The 21,400-nt window shown below is 38.0% G+C and overlaps 3 protein-coding genes across 3 annotated transcripts; 2 read left to right on the plus strand and 1 right to left on the minus strand.

Moving 5' to 3' along the window:
- Positions 1-6,483: 6,483 nt before the first annotated feature.
- Positions 6,484-8,834, plus strand: LOC115954223 (dirigent protein 17-like). The gene is made up of 2 exons (XM_031072133.1): positions 6,484-6,772; positions 7,890-8,834. The coding sequence occupies exon 2, from the start codon at positions 7,913-7,915 to the stop codon at positions 8,405-8,407; it is 495 nt and encodes a 164-aa protein (XP_030927993.1). The 5' UTR covers positions 6,484-6,772; positions 7,890-7,912; the 3' UTR covers positions 8,408-8,834.
- A 1,397-nt stretch (positions 8,835-10,231) lies between these two features.
- LOC115952243 (pentatricopeptide repeat-containing protein At2g37320) lies at positions 10,232-12,713 on the plus strand. Its single transcript, XM_031069334.1, has one exon. It carries the CDS (start codon positions 10,499-10,501, stop codon positions 12,011-12,013), a length of 1,515 nt encoding a protein of 504 aa, XP_030925194.1. The 5' UTR covers positions 10,232-10,498; the 3' UTR covers positions 12,014-12,713.
- Positions 12,714-15,361: 2,648 nt separating this feature from the next.
- On the minus strand, positions 15,362-18,542 carry LOC115952187. The gene is made up of 6 exons (XM_031069265.1): positions 18,257-18,542; positions 17,508-17,643; positions 17,112-17,196; positions 16,963-17,010; positions 15,927-16,027; positions 15,362-15,834 (listed from the first exon to the last, which is right to left on the minus strand). Exons 1-6 carry the CDS (start codon positions 18,432-18,434, stop codon positions 15,702-15,704), a joined length of 681 nt encoding a protein of 226 aa, XP_030925125.1. The 5' UTR covers positions 18,435-18,542; the 3' UTR covers positions 15,362-15,701.
- Positions 18,543-21,400: the final 2,858 nt, after the last annotated feature.

Raw genomic sequence — 21,400 nt, forward strand, 5'->3', positions numbered from 1 at the left:
CTAAGATTATTTACATTCCAAGGATGGAGTACAGATTTTTCATCTAGGTCCTCTAGGTAGTACGCTCCTATTCCTGCTACAGAAGTAATCCGATATGGTCCCTCCCAATTGGGTCCCAGTTTTCCCCAATTTGGATTCTTAGTGGTCCCCAGGAATTTTCTCAGCACCAGATCTCCTATGGCTAACGGCCTCATCTTCACATTGCTGTCGTAGCCTTGCTTGAGTTTGTGTTGGTAGTAAGCCAGCCGAACCATCGCGCTTTCTCTTCGTTCTTCAATTAGGTCTAAACTTTTTTCCAGCATCGCATCGTTATCACTTGAAGAGAATGCACTGGTCTTTAACGTCGGGAATCCAGTTTCCAAGGGAATAATGGCCTCAGCCCCATAAGTCATGGAAAAGGGAGTTTCCCCCGTCAAACGTCGGGGAGTTGTCCGATATGTCCAAAGCACATGTGGCAGTTTTTCCACCCATTTCCCTTTCGCGTCATCCAGTCTCTTCTTAAGCCCATTGACGATAACTTTGTTAACAGCTTCAGCTTGCCCATTGCCTTGCGGATAAGCTGGAGTGGAATATCTGTTTCTTATTCCCAGTTCTGAACAATAATTCCTAAAGGCATTACTATCGAACTGGAGCTCGTTGTCCGAAACCAGAGCTCGTGGGATTCCAAATCGCGTAACAATGTTCTTCCAGACAAACTTCTTCACATCTACATCCCTGATATTCGCTAAGGGCTCCGCTTCAACCCATTTGGTGAAGTAGTCTGTGCCGACCAGCAGGTACTTCTTGTTTCCTATAGCTTTAGGAAAAGGGCCGACAATGTCCAGCCCCCATTGCGCAAAAGGCCAAGGGCTTGAGAGAGGGTTAAGAACTCCTCCTGGTTGGTGGATATTCGGAGCATATCTTTGACACTGGTCGCATTTCTTAACGTATTCCTGCGCCTCTCTATGCATATTCGGCCACCAATAGCCCTGCGTTAGTGCTCGGTATGATAGAGACCTCCCTCCGGTATGGCTCCCACAAATGCCCTCATGCAACTCTTCCAGGATTGATTCTGCGGTCTCAGGAGGCACGCAGAGCAAGTATGGCCCAGAGAAAGACCGTCTGTACAGCTTTTTATCCTCGGATAACCAGTACCGAGGTGCTCTTCTTCGTACTTTCTCGGCTTCCACCTTATCCTCGGGCAATGTGTCACTTTCGAGAAATTTTAATATAGGGTCCATCCAGTTTGGCGACGAATTAACGTGACGGATTTGGCAAACCTCCTTTTCTGGTGAAGTGGGCGTACACAAGTCTTCGACGATAATTATTCGAGGGAAATTTCGTACTGAGAAAGTGGCAAGGGTCGCTAAAGAGTCAGCGTGGGTATTCTCCCCTCGTGGAATACGTAATACGTCGAAAGATTCGAACTCAGTTTGCATTTGCCTAACCTGGTCCAGGTATTCTTGCATCCTTGGGTCTCTGGCCTCCAATTCTCCGGTAACCTGGCCGACGACCAGCCTTGAGTCCGAGAACAGTTTCACCGCCTTTCCACCCATTTTACGGACCATGCTCATTCCCATTATCAAAGCTTCATACTCTGATTCATTGTTAGTAGCCGAGAACCCTAGCCTTAACGATTTCTCTATGATGACTTCTTCAGGGGACATCAAAACCAATCCCAATCCGGCCCCCCTCTGGTTTGCGGCCCCATCCACGTACACTTTCCACACAGACCCTCCTTGGGCGGATATAACACCAACCGATTTTCCATCCATGTGATCTTGATTCCTACTAATTTCCTCAGGGCACTCAGCGAATTCAGCTACCAGATCGGCGAGAACTTGACCCTTTACAGAGGTGCGGGGCAGGTACTTGATATCGAAAGCACCCAGAATCGTACCCCACTTGACAATTCTGCCGGTATAGTCGGCACTTCTAAGTATAGATTTAAGAGGCCATTGGGTCAAAATAACTACAGTGTGAGCTTGAAAATTGTGCGGAAGTTTGCGTGTTGCATGAACCACAGCCAGTATGGCCTTTTCCAATGATTGATATCTCACCTCGGCTTCATGGAGGGATTTACTTACATAATAAACTGGCCTCTGAACGCCATTGTCTTCTCGAATCAAGACGAAACTGATTGCGTGAGGAGCTACCGCCAAGTAGGCATACAACACCTCATCCACCTCAGGGCTAGACATGATCGGTGGTTTGGATAAATAGTCCTTCAACTGTTGGAACGCTTCAGCACACTCTTTGGTCCATTCGAATCCCTGCCACTTATGTAGCAGGTGGAAAAAAGGACGACACCTCTCAGCTGACCTGGAGATGAACCGGTTCAACGCAGCAGTCATCCCAGTCAACTTCTGCACCTCTTTTGGGTTCCGAGGCGCTTGCAAATCGTTAATAGCCCTAATCTGGTCTGGATTCACCTCAATTCCTTTATGGGTCACCAGGTACCCCAAGAATTTCCCGGAGCCTACACCAAAGGAGCACTTCGAAGCGTTCAGGCGCAATTTGTGCTCTCTCAATATCCCAAAGATGTTAGTAAGGTCCCCCACATGTTCAGCTACTACTTTACTTTTCACGACCATATCATCAATATAAACTTCAATACTTCTGCCCAGCTGTGGCTCAAACATTTTCGTCATCATGCGTTGGTAGGTAGATCCAGCATTTTTCAAGCCGAAAGGCATCACCTTGTAATGGTAGTTCCCAATCAGGGTCACGAAAGCGGTTTTTTCCTGATCATCGACGGCCAGCGGTATTTGGTGATATCCTTGAAAGGCATCCAAAAAACTCATCCTAGGGTGGCCTACGGTTGCATCCACCAACTGGTCAATCTTGGGCATAGGAAATGGGTCTTTAGGGCAGGCCTTATTAAGGTCGGTGAAATCAACGCACACTCGCCATTTCCCTGTTTTCTTCTTTACTACCACCGTATTGGCCAGCCATTGGGGATAAAAGACTTCTTTAATAGCCCCAGCCTGTTTCAGCTTGGCGACTTCACTTCTGACTGCCTCGGCATGCTCTTTCGATGGTCGCCGAGGGATTTGTCTCCTAGGGGGAATGGCAGGGTTCACGTTGAGCCGGTGACAAATGAAACTTGGGTCTACTCCTGGGGTTTCATACGGGTCCCATGCAAAGACGTCCACATTGGCTCGGAGGAACTCCAGCAAGCTCGCTTTCTCTTGCAGAGGTAGCTTAGCCCCAACCCGGAAGAATTTTTCTGGGTCATCAGCGACAATCACCTTTTCCAGATCTTCACACTCCACCCCATTGGTTGGTATGTCTAAACCTGACGCGGGGGGCTTTAATTGCTATGACTCATTATCGGCTGTAGCCGAGGTTTCTGCCTCTGGCCGATGCTGAATGGCCATTACTTGGCATTGCCGAGCAGCCGCTTGGTTCCCTACTATCTCCAGCACTTGGTCCCCGGATAGGTACTTCACCTTCTGATGTAGGGTGGATGAAACCGCTTTAAGTGTGTGAAGCCAAGGTCTGCCCAAGATTGCCGTATATGGAGAATAAACATCTACGACAATAAAATCCACCTCCACCACCTCCGTGCCTGACTGCACGGGCAGCCTGATTAGCCCCATAGAAATGACCAACCTTCCCTCAAAACTGACTAGAGGGGAATTATAAGTCGTCAAGTCCCCCGGTTCAAACCTAGCCCCTTGTACAAATCCGGATACATCACATCCGCTGCGCTCCCCTGATCAACCATCACTCTTCGGACATCGTACCCACTAATTCTCAGCATGACCACCAAGGCATCCTCATGGGGTTGTATAGTTCCAACCAAATCTTCATCTGAAAAACCCAAAATCAAAGGGACACGCCTCTTGGCCCTCTTCGATGCTTGAGAACGATCCTCGGCGGGGAATCGGGACACCGACGACACTCTTGTGGGGCAAGAACCAGTCCTTCCCGGGGCCGCAAAGATGACATTGATCGTTCCCCGGGGGAGCCTTGATGAAGCATCCCCCCGCACCTCAGAACCTGTCTGGCTCGCCCTTCCGCTGAAATGGTGCAAAAGTTGCTTTAATTTCCCTTCTCGGACCAACTGCTCCAAATGGTCCCATAAATTCCTACAGTTGTCTGTCGTGTGCCCTGGTCTTGATGGTAATGGCAATACAAACTCGGGTTGCGTTTTGTAGGCTCTCCCGCCATCCTGTTCGGCCATTTGAAGAATGGCTCGTCCTTTATTTTCTCCAACACCTGCTGAACAGGCTCCCGAAACACTGCATTAACGACCTGGGCGTCCGCCGAGGCTGACTGCCCAGCGAAGTCCCTCCTTGGTCGATTATTATTATAACGATCCGACCTGAAATCCCTTCTCTCCTGAGGGATCACTTTGGCCTTTCCTTCCCCCTGAAGTTGATCCTCCTCTATTCTTTTGTACTTCTCTATTCTGTCCATCAGCTGGCGCACACTGGTGACAGGTTTGCCCGTCAAGGATTTCCTCAAGTCGTGGTCAGCTGGGAGACCGGCTTTGAAAGTGGTTATAGCCACAACGTCATTCTTCCCCCCTATCTCGTTAAACATTTCCCAGTACCTATCCGAATAGCTCTTGAGAGTCTCACCCTCTCGCATAGACAAGGTCAACAAGGAGCCCAGAGGCAAAGGAGTTCGGCTGCATGTAATAAAGCGAGCGCCAAAAGCCTGGGTCAGTGCTTTGAAGGATCCAACAGAATTGGCCCTTAAGCCATTGAACCACCTCATCGCCATTGGACCCAAACTCGATGGAAAAATCTTGCACATCAGAGCATCATCCCTGGAATGAATAGCCATCTTCTGGCTGTAGTAACTTACATGTTCCATCGGATCCGAGTGGCCATCATACAGAGAGAACGTAGGTTGATTAAACCGCCGAGGATGGGTAGCATCATCTATGCTTCTTGTAAAAGGTGATCTGGAAATTTGACTCAGTGCTTTGTTCATCGCATCGTTTCCCAAGCCCCTGCTAGTAGGACTTTTACGCTTTCGCCTATGACAACGCTCCTCTTCGTAGGAGAAAGTCTTACTCTGCGGAGTCCTCGACCTCCGCCTGTAACTAGTTCCATCCGACTCCCCGGATGATGGTTCGGAGCGAGGTGGTGAACGTTCCCGTCGTGCATGGCGTAACTCTCTCTTCAAGTCCGCAATCTCACGTTGCAGGTCCCCATCATGCTTCACGTGGGAAACGTGACTCTTCCCGCGTGTACGGGTTCTCGTTGTATGAGTGGTATGTATGCTCCCCTCCTGGACTTCCCTCTGTTCGGGACTCCTTCGAGGACCACCATGCTGAGAGCCCCTTGACTCCGCTTGATGCGGGCTGACATCACCCTGATGCAGCCCTGCTGCGGGGTGAGGCAGTTCCACTCCTTCCATAAAAAACGTTGTATTAGAGGTTATACAAGCTAACACAAGCTCTTCCCACAGACGACGCCAATTGTAAGGACACAATTTGGTACCGAACCAAAACAGTATTGGGTTCGTACGTAAAGGGTCCAGACAATATGATTTTTAGAGCGTGGGTGTAAAGAACTAGGTTAACCGTAATCTATCTTCCAAAGAATCACTTTCATGAACGTTCAAGGTTTTTCAGTTGATACCTGTATATCTCTCCCTAGTGACTAGTACAAATCCTTTTTTTCTCTTCTCCCTTTCTTCTCTCTACTTTCAGTCTCTTGTTCTTTTTTCTCTTTCTTATTTTGTTCCGATCCCTCTTTCATGTTTTCCTTTTAGTTTATATACTCCCCCTTGCGTTCCATCCTTACCGCACACATGTAGGTTGGGTCCGGAGGATCTCTTTCTGTCCCATCCCGCTCCCCTGGGAACTTCCTATGGGCAGCTGTAAGGCTGCTTCCTTACTGTTCGGATATCACCTCCACATTAATGCGGCCAGAGAGTTGGTTGGGAGGTCATTAATGCGGAGGCAGATGTTGTTACAGATATTTGTTGGCCTTATCTCTTTCATCCGTAGTCGGTTACTCTTATCCTTTATGGTGACCTAATTCTGGGATTGGATCGCAGTAAGACCACGTCCCAATCGTCCTCGGACGCGATCGTCCTCGGACGCACAATGTCGAGGAGTATGGCGTCCTCGGGTGGGCCTCAGGCCCCTCAACCCTGAATCAATTCCGAACCCCACTGGCCCATTAATCGACCGGTCCCCACAAAAAATATGTGAAACATATATATCAATATAATTTTTTTTTCAATATAAAATATTAATCATTATTAAATAAATTTCCTCTTCTTTTATCCTTCTATATTAAAATTCAAACAAAAAAAAATTTGATATTCATTATTATCTTTTTACTTTTTCTATTTTCTCTATAAAATATATATAATTAAAAAAAAAATCTCTTTATTTTTTTCTCCCACTTTCCTCTTATTTATATATGGTTCCTACCAAATGAAGCTTTAAAAAAAACATAAAATTGAATTTTGTATTATTAAATTATAAATATCATACTTGAGTTTTATTTTTTAAATGAATATTAATGCTATTAGATTTTTACTAGCATTTTTGGAAAATTACAACAACGTATTATCAAAACCCAGAAACTTTAAAAACTCTTCCGCTTCAAAATTGTTGCCCTTTCCATTTCAGCATCTTAACAATATCCACCTGAAAACAAATTAGGGTTTTGTTGCTTTCTACTTCTAGACTCAAAATAAAGCTTTCTAGGGTTTATTGGGTTTCTGGGTTTTCCAGAAAAGGAAAAAAAGGGCAAAGCTTTCTAGGGTTTCAAAGTCGCTGGAGGCGGTTGAGAATCAGAATAGCCGGAACTTCGACACGGTACTCACACCTAAGCACCTTATAGAGAATGCTTTTTTAGTTTTTTCTACAATTTATTGTATTATTGGTTTTTTTTTTTTTTTTGTTTCTTTCTTTCATTTTGGAAATGTGAAAAATGTATTCTATGTTATTTGTTTTTGATGGGTTTTTTGATAATTGTATAAACTTGAGTGTAGAGAATTTTAGGATTAGGAGAGTGGAAAAACAAACATTATGGTAAAAGATTTAGGTACGATGTTGTACTTTTGTTAGTATAAGATTGTACATAGAATGAGTAATTTGGTTGCTTATTATGAGGAAAAAAAATTAAAACATGTTTAGATTAATAGAATGCCGTGTGATTAAGTATTCAGTTTAAGGATTTGATATCTGTTTATTTATCACCATTGTTGTTTTGTGGGAATTTTTTGTGTAAGTTTGAGTACAATGTTTACTCGATATCTTAAGTCTTGTTCTTCTGTTCAAACTTGAATTAGCTGGAGATTGTAGACTATGTTTGTGACAAATGAAGTCAATTAGCAATTGGGAAATATCTGGTGAACTTTTTAGTGAGTTAGAAATGGGATTAGGCCTCAGTTAAAGGCATCTTGTGGTTTTGACCCGTGTGTTGGTAAAATGAGTACAGGGATGGACAAACTTAACAGCAAATATGTATGTTGCAACTTTTGTCATAAAAATAACTACAATCATGTTTGGTCACTTAGGATTTCATTTGGTTTTTGTAAGATTTGGTAATCAACTTTTCCATAATTACCCGCCACTGTGTGTAGTGAAGGTGCAAGAGGTTTTTTTTTATATAAATGACAGCAGAATGAGCAAGACTTAGTTTTTGAATGTGCTGGAACTGGGGTGAAATAATAATATGTCTTCACAATTTCAACATTTTATTCTAATGCATGTGAATTGTAATTTAGTTATAGATTTGCTTGGGACTGTGTTTATGCCTTCTGCTTTCCTGGTGCACCACACATGCTTTCCAATTGTTCATTCTCGGATGAAATTTGTTAGTATTTAACTGTTATGATTTTTCACATTCTAGGCAATCTGATCTATGTACTTACAAAAAGACCTGATAATCATATTTTATTCTTACATACTGTTTCTCTCTTTTCACAAGCTTTGTGAGAAAGAGTGCTTGAAATGGAAAACACAAGCACAGAGCAGGAACCAGAGTCTTCATCAACAGGGATTTTCAAGTTACCAGGAGAACCGGCTATTGTCATTAACGGGGTCCCTAATGTATCTGCAATTGACAGCACTCCTGTTCTCGGTAATACGGTGAATGATGCAGAAAGAAACAGAAATACATCTTTTGGTGATTGGTTAGAAGGAAGGGTAGTTCAGAAGTTGTTTGGGAATCGATACTTTTCTGGTGTGGTTACCGAGTTTGACAGAGAAGCGGGCTGGTACAGGGTGGTGTATGAAGATGGTGACTTTGAAGATCTTGACTGGCGTGAGTTGGAAGAGGTGCTTCAGCCTTTAGATATAACAGTTCCACTGAGATCATTAGCACTGAAGACTAACAAGAAAATCCAAAAACTTCTTCATAAATCTGGCAAAAATGTGGCTCAATCTCGGGCTCGCCGGGTAAAACATGTGGGAAGTAGGGGTAAGAAGATTGTGGAGTATCAATAGGCATCATAGATGAAGTTCAACTGTTCATTGGGCTTAACTCGTGGCACAATTTCAAAGGTTGATGAAGAGAATTCAAAAGACAGATCCACTTGTCAAAACTGGTAATTTGAAATTTGGCCTTGTGAGATGGACGAACATAATGTGACTCATGAGGAGAACACTAAATCTGAGTAGCCAATGTTTCGTGGTGATCTTGGAACTGAGAATCTGATGATTTTCTCATTCGTAGTGTCTTAATTTTGTATGTTTGTGACTTGTCAAATGCAGTACATATGTAGTAGCCATTCATAGTATTTTCTGTGTTTGTAACTTGTCAAATGCGGCACATATGTAGTAGTATCAACAAAACTCTCAGTACTTGTGTGGAACCTGTGTTGAAACTTGAAATCTTGAATGATGAACAAGAAAAAAAAATTTGTTATATTCAGTTAAGAGTACTGCAACTCGTTTTCTTAAGAATTAGTTCCTTAGAAAAAGGGACAAAATTGTCATATACTGCTGTGCCCAACTATTTTGTGGGTTTGCTATTGAATTCATCAAGTAGATGACAAGGGAACTTTGATTTACATGTGATTGTTTTTGTGGTTCCAGCAGTTGTCTTAGTAGAAGCCCACACCTTGGCTAAGTTAGCCTCCAACTGCTATAGTAGTACCATAAGAGTTACGTAAACTAGTAATTTGACTTGTGGTTTGTAAACTTTGTATACTGCTTGTCTTTCTTCAATGGTGGAAAAAAGTTTTGCCATGAAATATAATACCGAACAGTTCCATTTGAAAGAAAATTTCTCCGCTAATAACTATTTTAAAGAATACAGCATTTTTTTGGTAAAAGAATACAGCATTTTAAAACTATACTTTTTGAATACTTTTTGGAAGTGTGACTTCAAATCAATATTTCAAGTTGAGTTCTTAACTGCCAACATACTCACTAGTGATGCTGCTCGATGATACCTTGGCTCAATAATACCACGCTTGTAAAGACTTCCAAATCCCTTAAAGATGATGATTTTTGTATCGGATTTTGGTGTCGTTGTTTAATTTGTTAGAATCATTGTTGTCCCATGTGGTCTTGATATCGTGGGTTCAAGTTCAACCCATTATTTGTCTTCAAATGAAACTCTGGTTATTTAGGATTAGACTCCGCGCTTAGATCATGGATTCAATTCACGATTTCATATGTTGACAGTCTTGCTTTGTTATTGCTTGTCACCTCAGCATAAAATCATGACTTGAAGATGAAATCGTCATTTCAAAAAGTATTATATTTTGACAAATAGCTTTATAAATGCTATATTTTCAGAAAATCGCTCTTACAAAATTTCAATTCTTTTGCCAATTGCCTCCAAGAGGAGGTGTGTGGTTTTGATTTAGGTATGTCCCTTCTGTTGAGATTTGTGATTGGAAGTTTTCTAAGAATAATAATTTAACACTAAAAAAGAAAATATTTTCCAATTCCGATCCAAATACTTTATAATATAAATGAGTGACTATAATTTAGGATAAGAAAGGAAAAAGAAAAGTGTGTGACTAGAGAATAAAAGGTGGGAAACATTTAGAATTGATATGATAAAAACACCAAGAAGGCTCCACAGATTTTGTAGCTCACTCATGCACTTAGGAGTAACAAAGTAAGTTCAAGAAAAACAAAAATGTGTAGTCAGGAGAATAAAAGGCATGAAACATCTAGAATTGATGACAAAAAAAGGAAAATGGCCTCTCAGATTTTTAGCTCATTTATTAACTTAGGAGTAACAAAGTAATTTCAGCCCTATAAATAGATGTCGTTTAAGCCGTTTTGTCAAAAAACAAGCAACTCAATTCTCATTTTTTATATAGAGTTTATAAATTTGATCACAGTCAAGTGGAGTAAACAAAAGAATTCTCTAGGAAAAAAAGAGAGATTCTGTTGATACCTACAACAATACACACACCACCCTTCATGCATACCATAGAATAGCTATATATAAAAAAAACTACATAGTCATACACAACTAACAAGGAGACGACTTCCTAAAATGGCTCACCTCAAACTTGAAAAGCATGAATAGAAAGGTCAAGAAAAGCAATACATCTTGATGAGCTTTGGTTGGGAATGAATGGAGTTCTTCGACAAAGCTGTTCCAGGAAGAAACTTTCTCATAGTTTTCAAACACTATCACAGCCTAAACCTTTTACTTCACACAAATGGAAACACACACCACAAAACAAGAGGCGGCTAGACAAAGCACTGAGAGTTCTCGACCTTATCACACCCAAACCCAGTACTGTCACCTCAACTCGACAAACCCACCTTCGTCTCGTTCAAAACATATTACCCACTGAGGATTTTGCTGCTACAAATGCAAAGTTCGGAATCACAGACGTGTTTGATGAAATGCTTGAATCGTATTCTAGGAAGAGTGTTGTTGACGCGAGTGTTTTGTCACATGCTGTGAGTTCGTGCGGGTCTATGCGTAATCTGCGTGGCGGTATTCAGTATCATTGCTCTGCAATAAGAACTGGGTTTGTTGAGAATGTTTACGTGGGGAGCTCTTTGATCAGTCTGTATAGCAAATGTGCGGAGTTAGAAAATGCTTATAGGATGTTTGAAGAAATGCCTGTGAGAAATGTGGTGTCGTGGACAGCTATGATTGCTGCATTTGCACAAGAGTGGCAGGTTGATGTGTGTTTGGACCTTTTCCATCAGATGAGGAATTCGACGTGGAAACCGAATGAATTTACTTTCACTAGTCTTCTGAGTGCTTGTACTGGTAGTGGAGCTCTTGGGCATGGGAGAAGTGCTCATTGCCAAACAATTCAAATGGGTTTCAATTCATACATCCACACTGCTAATGCTCTCGTCTCAATGTATTGCAAATGTGGGGCTGTTGAAGATGCGCTTTATATTTTTGAAAAGATTGATGGTAAAGATATTGTATCGTGGAACTCAATGATTGCGGGGTATGCCCAGCATGGGCTTGCACTGCAGGCAATTGATCTTTATGAAGAAATGAAGAAGCAAAGCATTGAACCTGATGCCATTACTTTCCTTGGTGTCCTCTCTTCATGTCGTCATGCAGGTCTTGTTAAAGAAGGATGGTTCTACTTCAATTCAATGGTTGAACTGGGTGTGCAGCCGGATCTAGATCACTATTCGTGTGTCATTGATCTTCTTGGCCGGGCTGGGCTATTGGATGAAGCTAAAGATTTTATTGAAAAAATGCCTATCTATCCTAATGCTGTTATATGGGGCTCCCTGCTATCTTCCTCTAGGCTTCACGGGAGTGTTTGGTTTGGCATCCGGGCCGCAGAGAACAGGCTGTTACTGGAACCAAGTTGCTCTGCTACCCTTGTGCAATTGGCAAATTTGTATGCCAGCGTGGGGTACTGGGATCAGGCAGCTGGAGTGCGGAAATTGATGAAAGATAGAGGGCTAAAAACAAAACCAGGGTATAGTTGGGTTGAAATAAAAGATAGCGTGTGCCAATTTAGGGCAGAAGACAGGTCAAATCCTAGAATGGCTGAAATTGTTTTTGTGTTGGACATTTTGGTAGACCATATGAAAACTTTAGGTTATGAGGCTGAAATGCATGAGGAAGTTGACAATGCTTTATTTTTGATAGGATAAGTTAAGAAATGGCACCATGATGTGGTTGTCTACACCAGTCAAAGTCCAGCTTCATAGGTATTTAGTACCTGCCTTTAAGCAGTGTGATGTTGCATTCATTGAATGGACTTTCAACAACAGAGTGCAAATGACACGAAACACTGGAGTTCAGACCTGTCTGGTGCACTCCATTGAGATGGAACCACTTGCACGATGAATTTATGTTCCAGAGATGTGTTCTAATTTGTTTATTTCCTCTAGAGATAGAGTTTTGACAGTCCTCAATCTCACGGGAACCATTTTGGAGAAAGTTGATCATCATACTAGCAAGGGTCTGGAAGCAAGATTACTGAGGTGCCTGCCTTATACTGCCTGATGAGTGATGATGTAATGCCTAGAGACACAGTACATTGCTGCCGTAGAATCAGTGGAGTACTAGACAAAAGAGAGGTCCCTTGGATTTGTTAATAGTTGCAGCAAGGAAAGCCCAAGATCTGCGGGCACAACTGAATCTTAGGGCATTCTTATGGTGATTGCATGGGAATAGAATTTAGTATAAGAAGCTGAATTGGAATGAGAACTGCTATTCATCTATGTGGTGATAACAATGGGATAGAATCCCAAAATAGTATTCCACTCTACATAATAAGATGGTGGAATGAAGTCATATTTAAGTCAAATTTTACAAAATAGCTTTATTTATATATAGAGTGAAGGGAAGCTTAAGATCTTTATTATGTATAAATTGAAAATTCTTAAATTAATATTACTTCCTTTTTTCAAAATTATTTTCTCTATGAAATTAAAAGGGAAAAAGATTGATAGTGTCTTTTTATGAACATTAAAGTCAAAATTCAATCTTATAAAACAAGTTTGGATTTATATATTTATTTATGCAAATTACATTATCCAACTTTCTTCAACTACTCAAAACTCAAAAGTCGCCAATTGCCCAAAGCCCTTTCACCCATTCCTCCTTATCATCAAGAGATGCATGAAAACGTGATCCTGTGGTTGATTGGGGAATGAGATTTATTGGCACCTGACTTCCACATAAATTCCCCCCTCTGGACATTTTGCTTGAAAAATGAAAAGAAGTCAAAGTAGGAAAGAACTAAAGATAATATGGTGGGAGCAATGAAAGAAGTTGCAAACATGCTTGGTTTTCAATTAAATGATGCATTAAGCAATCTTAACAAGGCAGTCAATGGAGCAGTAGCATTTGAATGTAGGTTAAGAATCAATGGGAGCTGTTGAAACTTGAAGGTATTTGGCCTACCACTAAGGACCATCACTAGGAAACAAAATTGATTGCTTGTTAACATGAATTGATATATTTTTTTTCAACATGCCATATTAGAGGAATATTACCTGAAGGGACATATTAAGAGACACTTTTTAGGTCAATAGCCTTATAATTTAATCGGCATCATCTAATGGATATATTTAAGGTTCAAATCTCTCATCTCCAACCATCAAATTATTTTTTTTTTTTTTTGGGGGTTGGGGGATAAGACTTTTGAGTAGTTGATAAAAGTTGGATAATCTAAAATCTTTTTTTTTTTTTTTTTTTTTTTTTTTACATGATAGAAATTCTAATCTAGCCTAATCTAATAAGTGAATATATGTATGAAACTCCTTCTTGGAAACTTAAACCCCCGGCCTTTATTCCTCACATTCCATAAACACTTATATTTGTGGAATAACCATATCGTCAAGGGTGCGCGGTATTAATCTAAATCTTATAGTTGATGATCACTCCACACTCATACTTGTGAAGTGACCATTGTGCCAAGGATGCACGGTAGTAACCTAAATCTTATAGATGATTGTGATGCTTTCTTGCCTTCTATATATTTGGAAATTTAAACTTACGTCAATTATATGGGTTGTAAGATTAACTTTTATATATACACATACAGATTAATTCCAAACTTATTTCATATGACATCATGCTATTCAAATAGTCAAATTAAGACTTCATCGTTTATAGAAGTTGTTATAATCTTTTTTTCTTTTTCAAAATATATGAAGTTATTAATTTTAACAAAAGACAAGTAGATTAATATAAAATTGTTTCAATTTATACAGAAACAGGTGTTAAGCTAATTAAACCCATAGAAATTGTAAATGTAATTTTACTGATAAAGATATTTTAGGAAATTTGACTTCACATGATTTTATTCCACCATCTTATCTTTTCTTTTCTTTTCTTTTTTTTTTCTTTTTTTTTTTTTTTTTTTTTTTTTTTTTTTTTTTGAGAAGCATTTCCACCATCTTATCAAATAGTGTCAAATTGTAGATTTATGGTTCTTCTCCTGTATTGTTACCAAACGTAAATGGGAATAGTAATTCCATTACAGATGATATTTATGATAATACTTAAATTGCACAAGGCATGACATGGACAGCTGGATGGTGCAAAATTTTCTGAATTCTTAGAAAGAGATTCTAATGGGATCATTCAAAATCCCAGTTGCATCAACCTGATTAAACGATGGGAATCAGTTAGGTTCTGTTTGGTTGAACGAGTGGAAAAGTAGGAGGATGGAAAATTAGTGGGAGGATGAAAAAATAGGAGGATAGAAAAGATGTGTTTGGTTGGAAGGGTGAAAAAGTGAGAGGGTAGAAAACTTTTTTATTTGGTTGGAAAGAAAAATGAGAGAATGAAAACTGTAATTTATAAACATTAACTATTATGTCATTTTTATATAAAAGTGGAAAAATGAGAGGAGTAGGTGAGTATAATAAAGCGAGGGTATTTGTGTAAATTACATCATTAGCATCTTTTCCTCCCTAGTTTCCTTCCAAATTGGGAGGATAAAAAAGTGTGGGCCCAAAGGAATTATTTCCCCCCCTCTTTTCTGTCTCTTTTGTTTTCTCTCCTAAACCAAACGGTAAAAAATGTCATTTTCCACCTAATTTTCCTCTCCCTATTTTCACCCCAACCAAACATACACTTAGGCTCAACATCAAAATTCTGTCACCTCCATTATCACCAATCATATAGAAAAATTCATTCCCAGTAGCTACAGGAGCAATTAGATCAAACATTAACTTAAAAAGCTCGATTATGAAGCATCCATTGAAGATTATCCAATCATTGAAAACTGTAACGTCTAAATGGCTTCATGTCGACCAAGTAATATTCAATCATTGCAGATTATCAAAATGGAATTTGAAAAAAAAAAAAAACGTACATATTGATTTCAGGTGCTTCGCTTCAACGAGTTCAGAAGTCCGTTTCAACTGACAAACAAAGAGAGCATGTAGGAAGAAGGAACAGTTTTACTTATCTCCTTAATAGCTTTTCAAGGCTCATTTCTTATCCTCAAATATTAGTTTAGGACAAAAATGAAATGTACTCACTTGATAAAACTAACAAAATTGTGAACAAGAAAACAAAAAAGGTTGCCTACACTTACCAATTTGCGTTTAGCGATTGACTTCTTTAAATTGTGCAAAAACAAGAGTCTTTCATTTCTCTAATCAACGAAAACATAAATAAGACTGTAAGAGATAACATGCTTCCAGAACATTTAAATTGATTTCAAAATGCCCAAGAAAAATGCCTCTCATAAAATAGGAAATTTCCTATCTATGTTAAGGCACAAAATCAAAGCAAGTGCAATTAGAATAACAATTCCTACCCTTGCTTTAAACCACCGACCAATACCACCAGATATAGGAGACAAAAGGGACCAAACTATTACTGGAGGACGCGCACAGAGATTTGATTATTAAGACAGAAGCCTCTGTTCTTTTTGATGAATGCATTCATTGCTTCATTCTTTGAAGGAAAGTTTACTGTTGCCATTCTAATGGCATCAGGGAATGCACCTCTGCAATGGTACAGAAAAGGATTCAGTTTGAGAAAATTATCAGAAGAAATGTATACAATATTTAACATTTTTAAAAACTAATTGACATAAACCTCATAAACATCTCAATTGAGGATGCTTCATATACACAACCGGTCAGGAAGCGTTCCACATCTTCTGGAAGAGCATTTCGAGGTAGCCCTTGCAGTAAAACCTGACAGAAGTAGGCAAGGGAAAATTACATCATTAGATGTACAGTAAGAGAAAAAAAAATATTCATGTAAATACTAGAAAAAGTCACAATGCTTCAGCCAACAGTCTCCAAGTTCAAAAAGATCTACCATAAAATGCAGATAACATATGTACTGCAAAGAGTTTTGGATATTGTTGCAACAATTAAGGTTCCGGAAATTTGTGGCATATTATTAACACAAAAAACCCAATATGCAAAGTCAAAACATCTTTGCAGAGAATGCCGCAATCTCAGACATAAGCAGCTATACCAACTAACAATGTCGACACGGCAGCAGGGATAATCATGAAATTGTGCAGATAAGATAAAATAAATAAAATAGTCCATAAGCTCTTCAGCATGGATATATATGCCATATGTATGAACAATTTATGAAATAATTTGTGAAATAGTTAAGAGAATCTGCATAACTAATAAAATAGTTCTTCAAGAGAGTAGTAGTTTTGACATGGTAATCCAAGATTCAAGTTCATGCGGACTTTGTTCATAATTGGAATATTCTCAATTAGAGACAGAAAGAGGCGTAGCATGGTGATAACATCATTGTGCTCTCAAGTTACAAAGGGATTAGGTGCGTACAACTTCATCACATAACCCAGTCAAACTATTCATCTAAAACATGGCTCAGTATCAGAACCCATACTTTAGATATCATGAATCAATGTACCATTTCTTGATCCACTCTCAAGATGTCAATCAACATTCTACAAATTAGGAGAACATTTAGCCCTATGTGGATGAAGTAGCATCCTAGGTTCTAACAAGCTAAATTTCTTAAGTTCTACAACAAGTGAATTCTGTTGCATAAAACAAGATAGAGCTTTGGAACAACTGCTACATCAACTAAAGATTAAAAAAACACACACACACACACATAATTGAGAACTTTGACTTACAGTTTTTCCATTATAGGGCATAAGAAGGTCCCACTGCGAACGATCACCCTGACATCCAAGAAAACAAACATAATCATCCCTAGACATATTTGCATAATAACACAACCTAATCAATCATATCTTAGCAAATGTGTTTATAGTGACATTACCCTCTCCAATTTGTACAATCGACCCTTCCTTCCAATCATCCTAAAAGCTTGATCATAGGCATTACGAAAAGGAAATTGCACCATCCTGATAATAGCAACAGATACCATTTGAAAAAGAAACAAGAAAAACTTCCAGGTATCAAAACAATACCATGTAAAATCCACTAAGTGCAAACAAAGAATAAATAGGTCAAAAAATAGAAGCCGCAAATGCACAATGTGTTGCAAACAGAAAGCATAAATCAGAATTCTCTATCGGCTTCCAGAAAGATATAATACAAACACATTTCTTATTTAATCAATAAAATGTAACAGAAAACAGACAATATGCATGATTGAATACTGAATTACATGCATAAAATTCTAAAAAGCAAAGTGAAATCAAGGGAAGATTACACTCCAATTGGCATAAAGCTCCAGTTGTAGTTAACTTTCACATCATCCATGGTCAAATTGCACCCTTTAAGCATGTTGATAATGTCTGTCTTCAGTGTATGCTTTGTAATTCCAAATATCTTCCCATAGACCGGACCTGATATCATTCAAGAGAGAGAGTACAAAATATATGCCCATTTCAGTGATATGTTTTGTGTATTTAAAGGTTATTTTTTAAAATTATCAGTACTTTAAATTATGCTCATTTCCTACATTTTCTCAGCAACCATACATAGCCAAAAATATATGCCTTGTAATTCCAAGTAACCTCCCATAGACCAGACCCGATATCATTCAAGAGAGAGAGAGAGTACAAACTATATGCCTATTTCAATGATATATTTTGTGTACTCAAAAGGCTTTTTTATTATTATTTTAAATTATGCTCATTTCATACATTTTCTCAGCAACCAAACAGAGCCAAAAATATTTATAACTTAAAACCCAAAACCCCATTTGCCCATTTCAGTGAAACGCTATGTGTATCATTTTTATAATTATTATTATTTTCTTTATAACATTTCCAACAGTTTCTCAGCAACCAGACAGAATCAAAAGGACAACATAACCTAAAACCTCTCTCCTAAACCCTGCTGTTCGATAACCCCAAAAAAACCCAGACTGGATAACTAATAAAACCTAAGCCTAAGCCTATGATTATCACTGAAAATTACGAAAATGGCGAAATCAAAGCAAGAAATGTCCCGAACCTGTGTCTGTGGCGTTTTGAAGAAATGGATCAATCGGTGAATTCTGAGGCGGCTGCTCCGCCTCGGTCGAGAACCTTCTTGGCGATTCGCGAAGAAGCCACGAGGCAGGGATGCCATGGCTCGCCTTAGCCGAAAAGTTGGATCTCAATGCGGTTCCGAGATAACCCAGCTTTGACATTTTTCTCAGCTAAGCGTTTGGGACTCACTGTGACTAAGATAAACTCACTATACTCTACTAGTCTAGTGTTAGAACCAGCTTCCTCTAATGTTTATCAATATATCGACATAGGCTCCCTTAGCTTTTGGAAAATTGTACTTTGCCACGATATTTGCGCAATAATTTCATAACTAATTTTTCGTGACTCATGGTAAGCTACTGGGCAAAAGCATAATTTCAATAATAGACTCGTATTACAACTAGCAATTGCTTGCCACATTAGGATTTTTTTATGAAAATATTGTAGACTTAACGTTATTCATTTTTTTTTAGTCTTTTTGACTAAATTATAAATTATATTCTCTAACTTAATTCAAAATTCAATTCAATAATGTAATTTTTGATATATTTATTTCAATTTTATAACTTTCATTCGTCTTGAATGTAATTTCTTTCGTCAGTTTTATTAAGGGCAGTTGTACATTATCTTTAAGGGTTCAAATGAACCCCCTAACTTGAAAAAAAAAACTATATATATATATATATATATAAATTATTAGTTTAATTTACACTTAAAAGTATTTTTGACTCTCTAATCATATATCAGCCTAATCCAAAACCAAAAAATAATACAAATCACAGATCACTCTTACTTTCTCTCTCTAATCTGATCTCTAATCTCATTCTTATGAATCTAATCTCATATTTCCTCTGAGTATCTCGGTATCTTTGACTCTACAAGTAAAAATGGAATGTTTATAAGTTGTGGTGCCTCTCTCTTTATTATAAATTTATAGTATATGTGTATTTGTTTGAATGTGTGTGTATATAGTATAAATATAACATAATTTTATATAATTTAATTTAAGAAATACAAAAGGTTCATTGCATGTGTGTGTATTGTTATCATGTTATAAAGTTAATGTATTATTTATGTTAAAGCATTTGATTAAAAAAAAAAAAAAAAAATTATGAGAAGCATTTGATTAGTTAAGTATGAATGAACATGAGTGTGTAGGTCAATAATTAATAAAGTACAAATGAGTTGAGTATTATCATTTAGTTTAAAATATTTTTATAAAAACAAGAACAAAGACAATTGCATAAATTAAAAATATTATACAAACTTAACAAAATAAAACGGTCACATTTACTCACATTAACAATAGATAATGAAAACTTGTAACGAACTATTATATAAATATTTCAAAATATAAAAACTCATAGAAGGAAATTGTAAAATTTAATATATTTAGATTTTTTTTTTCTAATTTTTTATTTGGTTGATAACTTGATATATTTAAGTTCTCTTTTTATTACCTTCTATTTAATTGAAGTTTCTTAATGCCCCTGAAAAAAAAAATCTGGAGCTGAATAAATAAAAAATAGTGTATAATTTATAATTTAGGTTTTTTTTAATTTTTATTGGTGCATACAATCAAACAGTACAACTCCGCTTGATTAAGTTTATGGCCCGCATAAGGCCCAGCTAGGTTGTTTAGCCCATATCTACAAAATAAAAAACCTGGCCGGGTTTAACTGGGCCCTTTCAATCTCTCTCCCCGTTAGGTAGTTTTTCATTGGCCCAAACCAGATCCATCCCGGTTAGGCGGTTTCATGTTTCAACATTTTTTTTTCTACCTTTAAAAAAATATATATATTTAGTAGTTCTACAAGTAATACAAAAAATTTGCTACATTGATCTTATTAACCAACAAGTCACCAATCAGAAAGAAGTAATTCAAATACTTAGTTATGAGGTGGTTGAGATTTACTAATCATATTCATTATCATATCAGTTTGTAAGTTTCATGTAGTAAAACTTATAATACCTTTAGCATTTTTCCTTTTATTTTTTTTGGGGGTTGTAAGGGTTGCTGGTTTAGATCATTCTTTTCTATTATCTATTTTTCTACTAATTTTTTTTTTTAACTTTCTATTTATGCTTCTCCATCACCCAAAATATATACCCACACATAATTTTGGTGCTTCATGGAAAAAATTATCTTATAGGGCCACTATATCTAGCTGCTTCTTTAAATACATTCTCTTACATGTTGTGAGTAGTTGCATGAAGCGTTCTCTCACACACTTTTTTTTTCTTCTTAATAAAAAGGAAGTTCATAAGTGTGGTCACTACTCCTAACTCACATAAACTCTACTCATAAATGTTGTGAAACCACCCATGCAATAGTGGAGCTTCCTACTACTAGAACTCACAATCTCAAACTCACAAAGTGATGGGCCATAAATGCTTCCTATCAATAAACCACCTGTGAGTGGTGGACACTCCCTCACTCATCAAACAACTTAATTAAGAGGGATTTTTGCTAGCTAAAGCCTTCCTTTGTTAGTCTATTCCTTTTATATAGTATTTTTTTAAGTAACACACGTATATGCAATGGATTGTGATTGTTGCAAGCATGCGTATTGGCTTTTCTTTTCAGTTTTCACCTTTCCTAAAATGGTACTGGATCATAAAATTTGACGCACATTGTTTCTTGATTTAAGTTTTACACTAGCTAATGAAGCTTGTAATTTTTAAGAAAAAAAAGAAGGAGAAGTGGTTTTTAGTCCAACAAAATCATCTACCTTAGGAACTGGAAACAACACCTTCGATTTAGTTAGCATTTCTTTACAGTAAGGTTTCAAATCATCCATATATTTAATACTTAAAAAATTATGGGTATTTTTTTTTTGTATACCATTTAAGCAATTAAAACTTAAATTAGAAATCTACTACTGCTCTCTCCCTCTGATCTAGCTATTTCACTCGGTTTCAAATATAATCCAAATGCAACCTTGAGCAGTTGAGCTTTAGGGCACATGTTCCTGGATACGGCGAGTCACAAATCACAACCCACAAGCACAACACAAATCTGGAGTAGGACCATGAATATATAATCATAAGCTTTACTGGGGCATTATTTTGCAATCTTGAGGAATAGTAGTTGTCCTATTATCGATTGATAAGTTTTCTTCTTTAT

Source organism: Quercus lobata, chromosome 7 (assembly GCF_001633185.2).
Source record: "Quercus lobata isolate SW786 chromosome 7, ValleyOak3.0 Primary Assembly, whole genome shotgun sequence".
In the NCBI taxonomy this organism is placed as follows: domain Eukaryota; kingdom Viridiplantae; phylum Streptophyta; class Magnoliopsida; order Fagales; family Fagaceae; genus Quercus; species Quercus lobata.